The following is a 14010-nucleotide window of genomic DNA, read 5'->3' as shown; positions in this document are numbered from 1 at the left end:
GAATAAATGAACAGCGTCCACGGAAAGGGACTAGCTGCTTGTAACAAATATCTGATTGTCAATCTTTTATATAGCGCAATATCCACTAAACATGCTCAAAGCTCTTTACAAAGGATTCCTAACCAATAGCAACAAGTAACATGTAGAACAAGACACGACGCCTGTTCGGCGATATTACAAATTACAGTTAGCACAGCCGGCCACCTCGCCTTCTCTCGCTTGGTCTAACAGTTTAGCCCTTATAATCTCTTCCGGTGTACTGAATACACAGCTGTGTATTCAGTACACTGGTGGGCGGAAAACACAGCTGTGTATTCAGTACACTGGTGGACGGAATACACTGTTCCGTCCTTGGAAAAAGATGCTGCAACAGTCCAACCTCCGGCTCTATATGAAAAAAAAAATGTTTTGATTCTGATATTGCTCTCTGGGTTGAAATGTTGATGGATTGGTAACATTTAGATAAAATAGCGAATTCTCATTTAATATTCACATTGTTGAAATGTTTTCATACAAGAATATAAATGAAAAATCGATAAAAAACATTCAGTAAAGAAGCCGATCCATATTCATTGACTAAGTCTATGGCACCGTTCACTGCGAATTCCGCCATTTTTCATATTTTTCTCATGGTCTTCGGCTAATTGAATGTTAGGTTTTAATATTGTTGCAAGTTTTCAAGGAATTACAGTGACCTTATTTCCATGCAAACATAATACAGTCCAATAAGCCAAAGTAAGACACTTATGGAATGTCCACATTTGGAGGAAAGCGCAAGAATTTCCTTTGATTCGGCGAACACAAATGGACACTCCCCAGAATCAGCAGCAAATGATAAACAGCTGCAGCAGAAGATTGTTTATCAATGCACAGGTAAATGACATCTCAAGCTCTCCTCTGCTTCTTTTATCATTTAATATAACCTCTGAGTTGCAAGTTAATAAGATAAAAGTTGTTTTCTCCCCCCTTTCGAAAAGACAATTTGGTCATCCCACGATTGATTGTGATTGATAATAGCAGACAGCTCAAACTTGTGTGTCATTATCCGAGTCAACAAACGGCAGGGTTCAGTCCAGATCAGGTTCAGAAATATAGAAGGCAGAAGTGTATGATGAATATGAGGTTGGCAATGGATGGGACAATTGCAAAGTCTCATCAATGAAAGTATTAAAATCATTATTAGCCGACATTTCGTATATGAAGAAACCTTGTTTTTCATTTATTATTTATCAATCAGTCGGGTGGTCATCAGCAGATAGTCCACCCCCTCTCACTCTCACCTCAACGTCTCAACAGAAAATTGTAGTTGTAGAGGCAGAGGTTGCTGTATCCAGAATCATGCTCTTAGGACCTCCAACTATCCCGATCCCATTCGGGAGGACTTCTGTAGTTTTGCGGCACTTTTATTATATATTACTATCTTTTACTTTTACTCTTGGATTTTCAATATTATTTAGCAAGGCTGTCGTTATTGCCAGACAATTGTCAATAACGATGAATGATTATTGCTAGACTGGCAATAAGAAAAGATCAGGCTTTTTATAATGCACAGACAGTGTCTGGCAATAAGAAGAGACCAGTCTCTTTACTACGCTGGCAGAAAAATTTTGTGAAAAATGCCAAACTATAACTATAACTATGACCAAGCGTGAAAGATACCAAATAATCTGAAAAAAATGCCAGTGCTAATCTATGACTCAAATCAGTTAATATCAAGTGATTTTTAACACAAAATGAAAGTAAATAGTTCTCAAATGCCAAATCCAGCTTTTTTAAAATAAACAATTGGTAGTAGTAGTATCAATGGAATGTAAGTTTTTGACACTTTGAACTGACAACATCAAACTGGCAGTTCCGCCTTTTTTTTTTTCAACCAGTAAGAAACGTTAATCAGCAAATCGGTTCACCAACCATTAAAAATTTCACTACTTACCTACCTACCTGTTAACTTTATTGATCTTCTTTTGTTTCTATAATTTGTTCATTCTTACCACAATTTTGGGGATATTGATGATAGTCGGGATTTATTTATTTTGTGGACGATTCCCTAGGCCTCTCTGTGGTTCGCCCCAAGACCGACCACACCTATTATCTATTTTCCTGTCATCTTCATACAAAACAATACAATTGTCACACTTCCACAAAACTATAGTCAGTTCCACAACCCGTACGCACGCGTTGACGTGAATATATCTCCACAACTTTCCAATGGATATTAATGTAATTGGCTCGAACACTAGAATTGTTAGTGACATTAAGCTGGTTTTTAAAACATTGTTTACGGAACTATACTTTGGAATTCTTCTTCTTCATGGTATATAGAAACAAAGGATCTGGGACGAGCGAATCTGTTGTGATTACAATCACTCAAACTCCCTACAGGCTTGACTAGGGGTTTTTTTTTTCACGATATTCATGTGCACTACTCACTAACATTGCCACCCTGAGAGTATTAATATTAATGACAACACTCTGGCAATAACATCACTTCATGACATTGACATTACTCTGTGACAGATAATAGTACATGCATATTTGACGACCTGACATGGTCCTTGACAACTGACGCTACCAATTGGTTAAAATCCGGATTCATTTTGAAATCTGACACCCTCAGGTGTGCAAAAGATAATCGTAGGCAATACACTTTCTATCAAAACTACCAACAACTACACATTTTTAATTTTTGTAAAAGATAATTTCACAAGAAACAAGATGAAAGTATCATTCTTTCGTTTTATTCAAATATAAAAGTCGTTTAGCTCATGGATTTGTCATGAACGTTTTTCCAACAGTATGAAAAAAAATGATTCACAAGTTTCAAAAATCATCCAAAAAATTTTTTTAATCTTAAATTTTACAAATGTGAAAAATAAACAGAAATGTTCACATTTTTAGCGGGACAAATGAAAGCAAAATAATTTATGTGTTCATTACTAAATGGGAGAAGTATGAGTAGAAAAAATAAAAATAAAATAGATTTTTTGGGGGAGAAAATATCATTGGACAAGGTAGTTCATAACAACAAAACGACATCCATTGTTGTTTTCAGCAAAACAAAGTTTGATACCTTTGGGTTTTATTGGTCAGAGATATTCAAGCGTTGTAACCAGACTCAAAAGAAGCTGTTCTAAAGCCACTGCTGAGTGGTGAACTCATAGCTCTGAGCGGTAAGAAGGTTAAAAAAAACATGATCTAGTCCTGCAACACCATTATTTTAACTTTGACATTTGAATACAAATCTGAAATTAGGAATGATGATTTTTAAAATATAATTTTAGAAATTTGCATCTTGGTTTTTATCATGCGGTTTGCAGTTTGATATCGATTGAATAAGAATACAATTTTATTTTCAGCTTGCCAAACGGAAGAGAGTCCTTGGATTTGCCTGACATGTGGAGAAATCAATTGTGGAAGGTATCCCTCCCAAAATATGTCATTGAAAGTATCAAAAACACTTGCTGAGATTTGCTATCACTCCTCTAATTTTTTTCATAAGCAAATGCATTTTTTTTTTCTCCCATAGTGGGCAAGGGGATACATACTGTGTCTTCTACCCCCTTGTATCTGATTTCATCATGCTTTCTGTCTTTGTCTTGGAATGAGATTACTTGGTTTTGTCCTGGCCCTGATCGGAGTCCAAGCAGGGAGGGAAACAGTCAAATGCATAGTTATTGTTTTGGGAGATGATATTTTATTCCCTGTAAATCATCTCTCTGTTACGTATTATTATAATATTTGTTATTTTGAATATATAATGTAAGCATTTGAATGTATTCCTCTTTGTTGGATTTTGTGCTTGTGTCGGATGAGGCTTATAGGTGATCTCAAACTAAGTACATTGGTGGTGCTCTTGGAATCTACATCTGATCCCTATTTGTTCTGAGTTCCCCTATGTCTTACTTTTTCTTGGGTGCTTTAATTGTAATTCTAGAACTTTTTACTATCCCATTTTATTCCTTTTTACTGGCGCTGATATAACCTAAATGTGTTGCAAGCGCCGTAAAACCCTTAAAAACAAACAAACATTTTTATTTTTTTATTTATTTTTTTTTAATGGCATTGGAAACATTAATGATATTCAGAAAAATGCAATGAAACCTGAACTTTTGTTATTCAATATTCATTAAATATATGCACTTGGGTTCCCAAGCCAACAGCAACACTGAACATGTAGGACGAAACATGACTCATAAAAGGAGCTATAACAGTTTACACAACAGAGACAATGCAATGCTGTGATTGGCTAGGTACACATTTTACACCTGTCTTTGGCGAGAAAATGCATTGTCCACAGGGCAAGTCAAACCAGGAAATTGTAGATCACTAGACGAGTGTCATACCACAAGAGCTCAATGTCAAATCAGTAATGCAAGTTGTCTTTAAATGTCTAAATGTGACAAGGTCCTACTTTCTCATTCTCTGACAACCATAAATGCACATTCCCTCTTCAACTTCAATGATTTGTTCCTTTTGATCCACTTTTCTAAGGCAGGTTCAATTTCTTTCATGATAATTATGGGACATGCCCAGAAAAAGCATCTAGTAGAACGGCTGTATTAAATGTCTGTGTGTACGCTAACATTCTCTCTTTTTCTGACCACCATAATTTTACATCTTCTACCAGTCCAGCACCCATTGTTGTTGGGTTTTTTTTACACATTGCCATGATTGCTAGTTCTAGCACTTGTGGGTCAAGTGGCTCGGTGGTATGGTTTCTTGTCACAAAGGTTAAGCATTTTTAAGTGTGGTCAGTGGTCTGATAGGTAATTGATTGTGAATTTTTGGACCCAACGTGTCCTTGCGTAAGGCACATTACCTCAATCAACTCAAGATAGATGGATGTAGGCAGTGAGTGAGGGATATTGTAAGAGTGTTAGTTAAGGAAGCTTAAACAGGCTACTGGTATGAACTGGAAGTATGGTTCCATAATATGGCAGGCTTGAGAAATAAACAAAACATTGTGAAGAGTAATGAGCATGGTAAATTGGTGGAAATGTGCTACATATATTTCCATGTTTATTTATAACTGTAAGCTGCCTAAAGCTAAAACTTTTTTTTAAAAAGTACAATGAAACAATGCATAAAACAACTTGGAAAAAGGGCAAAATACTAAACAAGGGACGTTTGCCAAATATCTGGTTTTGATCCAGAAATGTTTCATATTCAGTAGATGTTTCTGTTTCAAGCTGTCATATTCATTTTTGTTTCTTGATTTATAATTCTACTTTTTCCTGATATGGTACTGATATTTCTGCTTCTGACTGAGTTTTGTTAGTTGTTCCCCATTAAAATGTAACCCATGTAAGCATTTTCTTCTCCTTTATTTTTCTTTTCCCAAAACCAAAATCAGGGTTCATAGAGAACTTTGTCACGGTTCTTATCCTCCCCTCCCCTTCTTCATTACTATCTGTCACCAAACTATTTTTTTTCCCCCTTATCACAGCCGTTTACTGCTTTCACTTTAGTTTGACAGGTAAATTTTGCCGGACACTAGTTCATAACAGATGACGAGTCACGGCCTGTGCCGAAAGGACGACTGAGCAACTTTTCCTATTTTGACGATTTTTTTCTCAAGTTCAAAGTGGCGTAGTAAAGATGCTATTAGATGTTGCAATAAGATATTTTAGAGTCATAACTAGTGATTTACATACTTTTATTTGATATAATTTTAGTAGATCATTTGGGATTAGATTTTATAGGAAATAACCATAAAAATGGGTCCGAAATTTTAATTACTTCAAACGATATAATCAAACATTACATAGTTATCTGAGTTTATACAAATAAATGAGAAATACTGCAATAATCATCAATATTCACAGAGTAAAAATATATAATCAAAGTCGTTTTGTAATGAAGCATTGTTGAGATATCCGCTCACCTGTACAGCCATATCCTTTTTTGACAGCAATTTAAAAAATGCGTAATCACCGAATTGTAGGGGTTTGTTGATCAAATGATCAAAACGAACTGGTTTTAGTAATGGCAATTGACAAGTCTTAGGAAAAGATATGTTATATGCATTCCTTTGACGTTTGTATAGATCTAAACTATAATAATAATAATAATAATAATAATAATAATAATAATAATAATAATAATGATGATGATATTGATCATTTTCATGAAAATAATATAGTGGCTATCACCTAAACGCCTGCTAATTTTGGTAAACGCAATAATTTCTCTTTAAAATATCGTTCTAAATGCCCGTTTAAAAAAAAATGGAATTCGCCTTTATATGTCCACTCTGACAGAAAGGAAATTTTAAAAAAGAAAGAAAGAAAGAATAAAGAATTTTACTGAATCATTTGCGACCGAAGAATTGACTCATCACCTGTTTCCGAGAGTTTTATTTAACTTCCCAACGCCCCAAATTACTATCAATTCATTCAATATAATTTATTCCTCCCCACTCCACGCTCTCCGGCAATTTCCTTCCATGTCCCTCAAACTGCTTTCTTTCCATGAGCGTCCAATCAGCTTTTTACAATTGCCCATTTCCAATTGGCTGCTGAAAAAGGACAATTCTAATTTCAATTATCCACCAGTCGGTCATCAGCAAAGTCAAGAAAGCTCCTCCTACTCAAATCACACATACCCACGAATATGATAGGCCTTGTAGACCAGTCACTGGTCTTTGATGTTACACAACCATCCGCCAGTTTTGATCACATCGCTTTTGATGATGTCATTCAAAATCTATCTTCTCTCAAACCCGTTGCCTGCACCACGAGTCAACATAAAAGAATATCGCGATGAGGTGCGAATCGTGAAGATGGAATGACGTAGCTGTGTTAAAGTTATAGGTTCAAAGTTCAATTGTCAGAGAGAACTGATGAGAGATTAAACTGAGGTGGTAAAATGAAAATTGTTTCGTGGTAGTGGTAAAACGTTGCATAAATTAGTTTTATGTACACCAATACACACACACACCAAAACACACACACACACACACTCTCTCTCTCTCTCTCTCTCTCTCTCTCTCTCTCTCTCTCTCTCTCTCTCTCTCTCTCTCTCTCTCTCTCTCTCTCCAGTGCTGCGACAAAAAAAAAAAAAGGACGCCTACTAGATAGCTAATACTATTTAAAATGGAAATTTGTTGAAAATAGTCTGCTTATTGATCAACCGAAGCATTGTGGATAACAGAAATGATCATTGTGAATCAGTTGAAACATGTGATATCGATGTAATACTAATACTAGTAATACTCATATAATATCAGTGTATTTATCTTACTCTTGATCACCACTGTAATAATAATAATAGTAAAAAATAATAATAATCCATTTTTTGACAATAAAAAATCGTGATAAATGCATTGAAAAAGATGGGAGGGGGGGGGGGGGGAGGATTAATGATCATATAATCAAAGTGAACTGTTATTTTAAAATAAATTGACAATCATAGGTAAAGATGTTATAAGTATTCCTTTGAACTTTGTATAGACGTCTAGATCTTAACACATTTTATATATTAATACTTTTTATTAACATACGTAAAACCTCACGATTATTGTAAGGAACAGCTGATTGTTACATTTCACAGAAACAGCTTCTAATTAACCAACGTTCTGTTTTCTTTTTTTCACTGGTGGAACTTCACTTGCTAATTCTGGAGCAGTTTGCATGAAATGTTTTTTGACCACATATCTCATTTGAGCCCTTCCACAGCTTATTCGGCAGAGTCCATTTGCATTGAGACAATGCTTGTTTTCAGTATGACCATTCATCTGAGTAAAGAAAAAAATCATTAGTTGTTATTGATATTGATGATGATGATGATGATGATTATAATAATAATAATAATAATAATAATAATAATAATAATAATAATAATAATAATAATAATAATAATAATAATAATAATAATAATAATAATAATAATAATAATAATAATATAATAATAATTGTAATTATAAGAGTTATAATAATATTATTGATTGTTGGTAATAATACGATAGTGATCGCCTAGATGCCTGCTAATAATAATAACGTAATAATTTTCCTTTAAAATATAGTTCTAAATGCCCGTTATTCAAAATGGAATCCGCCTATATACCCACTCTGAAATATTTTTAGCAAAAATAAGATAGAGAAAGAAGTTTACTGTAGCATTTGCGGCCAAAAAAAAGGATTTATCACCGGTCTGTGAGAGTCTTATTTGACACCTAGACAACGCCCCAAATTACGTTCAATTCATTTCAAATTTACTCCATATCTCCAGCAAATTCATCCCATGACCTCCAAACTGATTTCTATCCATGAAGCGCCAATCAGATGTTTACAATTACCCATTTCCAATTGGCTGCTGAAAAAGGACAATTATAATTTCAATCGTCCACCAGTCGGTCATCGGCAAAGTCAAATAAGCCCCTCCCACTCAGATCACATATCCCCTCGAATGTTCGGCCTTGTGGCGCAGTCCACCGGGCTTTTGATGTTACACAATCATCCGCCAACTTTGATCACATCGCTTTTTGATGTTATAATATATCTATCTACCCTCTTTTCTCACGCCCGTTGACTGTACCAACGGGCGATGTAGAAGAATATCGAGGGAAGGTGCGAATCGTGAAGACAGAATGGCAAATTGGTGTGAAGGTTATAGGTTTAAAGTTCAATTTTCACAGAGAAATCATGAGAACTTGACTGAACAAGCAATAAAAATCGTTCCATGCTAAAAATGTGCGTACACGAGTTCTACACACACACACACACACACGCTCCCCCCCCCCCCCCCCCCCCCCCCCCCCCCCCTCTCTCTCTCTCTCTCTCTCTCTCTCTCTCTCTCTCTCTCTCTCTCTCTCTCCTCTCTCTCTCTCTCCTCTCTCTCTCTCTCTCTCTCTCTGAGTGTGTGTGAGTACTACTACTACTACTACTACTATTACTACTACTACTACTACTACTACTACTACTACTACTACTATGATTACTACTATAACTGCGCTATCATCATCATCATCATCGTCATCATCATCATCATCATCATCATCATCATCATCATCATCATCATCATCATCACCATAAAACAACAACAATAACGTTATCATAATACGGGACTATTTTGTTAGCCAACAAAGAATTAGACAAGATGTGTTTACACATTCATTGTACAAAAACCGGTCATTACAAATCATTGAGATAAATACTATATTAAAAGTAGATTATTACTCTTATATTTACTACCATGTGTTAGGGTAACAAAACTCAGATAACATCAATTTGAATTTTTTAAACAATTAAAAATATTTTTTAGGTTAATTTTAAATAGAAAAATATACATTTTTCAAGAGAGAATAAAGTATACTCACCATTTCTTGATATCAATGAAAATAATTGCGTCTTAAAGATGAAAATGTGGCCGTTATATCCATATAAAATAGAAAAATATGGAAGAAGTGTATGGTCAGCAATTGCAGTGTAAAAATGTCGATTTTACGAAATCTGTCCTATAGCCTGACTGACAATGAAATCCAAGCGGTGCATTCTACCTGCAGGGATAAATATAGGCCAGTTTTCACGTTCTGGACATCTGTTATGACGTAACCACACGGTGGTCTCCCCGTCATCGACGGTGGGTCGTTCCCATTGGGGGTGAGGCGGTAGTAAACTAAAGTGAAAGATTTCTAGTGTAATAAACGGCTGTGTTATCTTTGTTTATCTTTACAACCCTCCTATTCTTATTTTTTAGTTCTCCATCAAAATTTCACAATGTATTCATAAACAGGTATATCAAGGGTCATGCCAAACAACATTATGAAAGTAACAGCGAGCTCCATGCTGTGTGTATGGACTGTCACAACCTTATGGCTTTCTGGTAAGTCATGATGACAAATGGCAATTTCGTTATATTGAGAATTATCTCTAAATTTGAATTCATACTCAAAGAAGCTGTACGGCAGTGAGGACGACCTCAGGACCACTGTGGGCTTCATTCACCAGACCGGACTGACCATGTGACGTGACGGGAACGAAGAAGAAGCAGAATTCATAATTAAGAAAATTCATGTTTTACATGGATATCAATCAGATGATCACTGAGCACACATGTAATACTAATAGTGAGCTGGGAAATGGGCAAAACTTGGAGAAAATCATTTTCAAAGTTTCAAAGAAAATGTTTGGGACATTGAGAAAATTTAGCCTTAATTGGGAATATATCAGGAACATGTCTGTGAAAAGGGTTTGTGTATTATTTTTCATAACTAGTGAACCTGCAATATTTACGGAGAAATGTTGATTCCCAACTTTATTTTAAAAAAGAATAGATTAGAAAGATTATCATTACTTGATAAGATCAAGAGAGATTTAAAATTATATCATTATTTTTTTTGTTATGGATATGCTAGAATTGCGTAGAATAAATTATACTCACAATGAAAGTCAAGCGTCAAAAAGGACTTGAGTGTTATGAACTAGCAGATTTTCTTCATTTTAATTTGAGTCAACAGATGAATGAATTAGCCTGAAATAAAAAGTGAGGGTTTGCAAGTTACTCGTATATCAGTCTTTAAAATATAGTTTTATTATTTTTAGATTTGCCAGTAATACTCTGCTTGGTGGTAACAATTTTACATTGGCTGTTCAGAACAATGTTGACCCCCCAACCCATTTAAAAAAAAAATATAATAGAATCTACCCGGAAAGATGGAATAGGGAAAATGTAGGTAAAAAGTCTTTCCCAAAATATTTGTTTGCTAGAGACTTGTTTGTGTTTTAACTTTGTACCCTCATCTTTTGATCATAGCAATCCTTACAGGTAAGTGCTTCACCACAGTAGCACAAATACAAATAAATGTATTGTCATTTGATTGTTAAAAGATTATTTTGCATTATCTTTAGATCTCCATCTCAGTCTTGTAGACTGCTATAAAGGCAACTCTTTGATTACCTCTTGCTGGTTCAATTTGTACTGTTAAAGTTAAAACAAGCCTGAATATGGAGTGAAAAAGAATTTATCACTAGATAAGGAGTTTTCATTTGCAGGTTAAACACTTCATGAAATCAAAGGATGCTCGTTATTTTTGTGTTTGTTTTCAGCTACAAGTGTGATGAGTTTGTTATTAACGACTCCAGTGTTGGGCACCTACAGAAACTGAGAGAACAGTATGAACGTGTCAAACAGATTGCTAGTGATCAACCAATGCCAGAAAGGTTTGTTTCTGAATTGAATATTTGACACATTGTCATAATTGTAGGTGAAAATGAAATGTAATACAATATAAAGAATTTAATGATGGAGCTATGGAAGAATTTGAAAAAGGATAATTTGTTTATCAAGCAGTTTTCATTATGTTGATGTTTCATTATATTTAATAGGAAACTCGAAATGTTGATTTTTATCTGTGCTTTGTTTCAATATTGCTATACATTGTTTGTATTTATTTTATAATTCTCTATCAGCAAACTTTGCATTTCATTTCAGTGTCAGTGAAGACAAAAAAGGAAAGCTTCACAGAAGGGATTCGTCTGATTCTTTAGAAAATGAGAAAAATCATAAAAAAAAGAAAAAGGTCAGTTACAATTATTTTAGAGATCCCAATAGCTTAGTAGTTAATCACTCAACTCAGAAGCAAAGGGACCTGTGCAGTTGAAGCTTTTTTTCTTCTTTTTAAAATTTTAATATGACATCTTTGACTTCCCGGCAATGATTGAGTAGCTGGGTCAGTCAAATATAATAGAAATTACATAACAATAGACTTGCATCTTTTGCAATGAGTAGTAAGAAATTATTATTGTCAGTTGAAAGCAATAAACCGTGGTTCTAAAAGCTGTATGAAAGGGGACTAATTTACAAGGTCCATTAAACAAGATGTATAACTATACACCAGCACGGTTTCCTCGAATTCGTTCGAATGTCCCGAATTTTTTCCTTATTATTCTTTGTTATCATTCCATTCCTTCCCGAACTAATTTTTACCCTGAACATGGTTTCCTTGAACTAATTTAACCCGGCCTGTTTAAATAATGAGATTAATTAAAGGTTGTGTTTTTTTTAATGCAACTGTTGATTTCAGCCACTGACGATTCACTGTGACTTTGACAGTTACATTTGTGTGTATCTTATCTAGACACGCAGACACACACAGTCACTCACACACTTCATCGACGTTTTGCATATTAAACACCTTTCTGCTTATTATTAACATTTCGCCATTCGTTCTAATTTCAATGCCATGCGCCATGATTTGTGATTGATTGGCTATGACAGGAAATAAATGTGATATAGCAACCCATTTTAACATGTCATATTATACTAATATCTCCCTCAACATACAACATAAAGTAAATAAATAATAAAGTTCCCTTTATTCATCCTCAAGCGGAGATTTGTCTAAGGGTCTATTCCAAGGACAAACTGGAATAACCCATGTGGCAGTGGCAGCCGCTGCAAATACAGCTTGGTAGAGTTGGTTTGCTGAAGGTCACACAACACAGTAAATATTAGAACTAAGTAGCTTTCGTCCTTGAACTACAGTTTCCTTGAACATTGCTGCATGTCCTGAGGAGTTCGAGGGAACCATGCTGGTTATGAGCAGTCACAAATCCAGACTCTTACTAATAATAATAATAAGTAATAATATAATAGTATATTGGTATAATATAGTAATAATAATCCAAATCTGCTTAGTTTTAGCTACTTTTGCCATAATATTTGAATTACTATTTTTCTTTAAATTCTTATTCAGATACTGATGAAAACATATTAAATTATGATAAATATTCATTTTATTATTCTTTTGTGTTAATTTTTTATCTTATTTTCTTGTATTTTTATAATACACCTTAAACTCTCCTGCTATTATTTTTATTAATTTCGTTGTTGTTTTTCTATTATTATTATATACTTTTGTTTTATCTCTGTCGATTTGTCTTCTATTTCTTTTGTCACTCATTCCACAGGACAGTCGACCTCGTAAGCCTCGTACATCTGGCCTTAGAAATTTGGGGAACACATGTTTTATGAATGCTGTCTTACAATCATTGAGGTGAGATAATACTGTCAAATCCAGTTATATCACCATGTTTGGGACTAGAGAATATCGGGGGTTAAAAGGAGTTGGTGACACAGTGGTCATCACCTAATAATCTTCCTGTTAAGTGACAACTTTACTGGGCTATTAGCTGGAGTGGGTTATAGTTACCATTTGAAGACAATTAGCTTTGGGGGGGGGGGGGGGGGTAAGTAAAGTTTTAAACATTGATTTCTGAATGATTAAACAATACAGCGGTCTTCGTTTATAAGCATCGTCCTCTGTGATCAAGCAGAGTATGTTTATAGCTGGATGATGCTTATAATTTACCCATATTCTATGTCTGTGTTCAATGTTCATATTACAGTCAAAATATCTTTTTCCTCTGAGTTTTATAATGTATACTTAATAACCATTATGTCCCTGCTTGGAACTGCCATTGTCTTATTAGAAAGTCATTTTTAGCTTTTTTTTTAGGGTTAACAAACCCTTTCTGTTTTGCCACAATTTCGGACAGCATTTCATCATAGGTATAGGATGAGGGGTAAAGAAGCTTGTGATTGTTGCTTGATTGAATTTTGATTGTATGCACCTATTTATGTCATCCTCTCTTTCTGTGAATTGGTCCTGACTCTGTTCTTAGCCATTAAGTTGGAAATACAGTCAGATGGTTTTAATCGCTTGTTTAACCTTTTAGGCTGTTGGTCCATAGTGCTTGTATGTATCAAAAATAGACTTGTCAACAGACGCTTGCATGAAATCAAGAAAGTCACAAACAATGAGTACAGGTGCAAATCTTGTCTTCATACCTCACATTTTAAGCATGCTTAACACCTCTGTTAGCAAACTGTAAACATATACATGAATATACAGAACTGTCTGGATATCGGAGATTTCTTCTAGATTAACCATACTGGTGATTTAAAATGAGATTGTGACTTTAAATTTGAATAACGTTTGACATCATGGGCTATAGCATAAAACTTTGATGCAAGGTAGAATACTGTTATAAAGTATGGATAGGGAACGAT

General features: G+C 34.6%; 1 protein-coding gene across 1 annotated transcript in view; it reads left to right on the top strand.

Moving 5' to 3' along the window:
• Window positions 1–383: 383 nt before the first annotated feature.
• The window catches only part of LOC144964751 (ubiquitin carboxyl-terminal hydrolase 3-like), a 33976-nt gene continuing 20349 nt past the window's right edge, over window positions 384–14010 (top strand). The window contains exons 1-6 of the mRNA XM_078899332.1: window positions 384–873; window positions 3357–3417; window positions 9733–9822; window positions 11046–11159; window positions 11431–11518; window positions 12909–12994. Of these exons, the coding sequence (XP_078755458.1) occupies window positions 747–873; window positions 3357–3417; window positions 9733–9822; window positions 11046–11159; window positions 11431–11518; window positions 12909–12994 (566 nt within the window). The 5' untranslated portion in view covers window positions 384–746. The remainder of the gene's footprint in view (window positions 874–3356; window positions 3418–9732; window positions 9823–11045; window positions 11160–11430; window positions 11519–12908; window positions 12995–14010) is intronic.

The sequence above is a fragment of the Berghia stephanieae genome, chromosome 2 (genome assembly GCF_034508935.2).
Source record: "Berghia stephanieae isolate SIO BIC M18660-M18661 chromosome 2, UCSD_Bste_1.3, whole genome shotgun sequence".
Classification (NCBI taxonomy): domain Eukaryota; kingdom Metazoa; phylum Mollusca; class Gastropoda; order Nudibranchia; family Aeolidiidae; genus Berghia; species Berghia stephanieae.
This window is presented reverse-complemented; position numbering and strand designations above follow the sequence as displayed.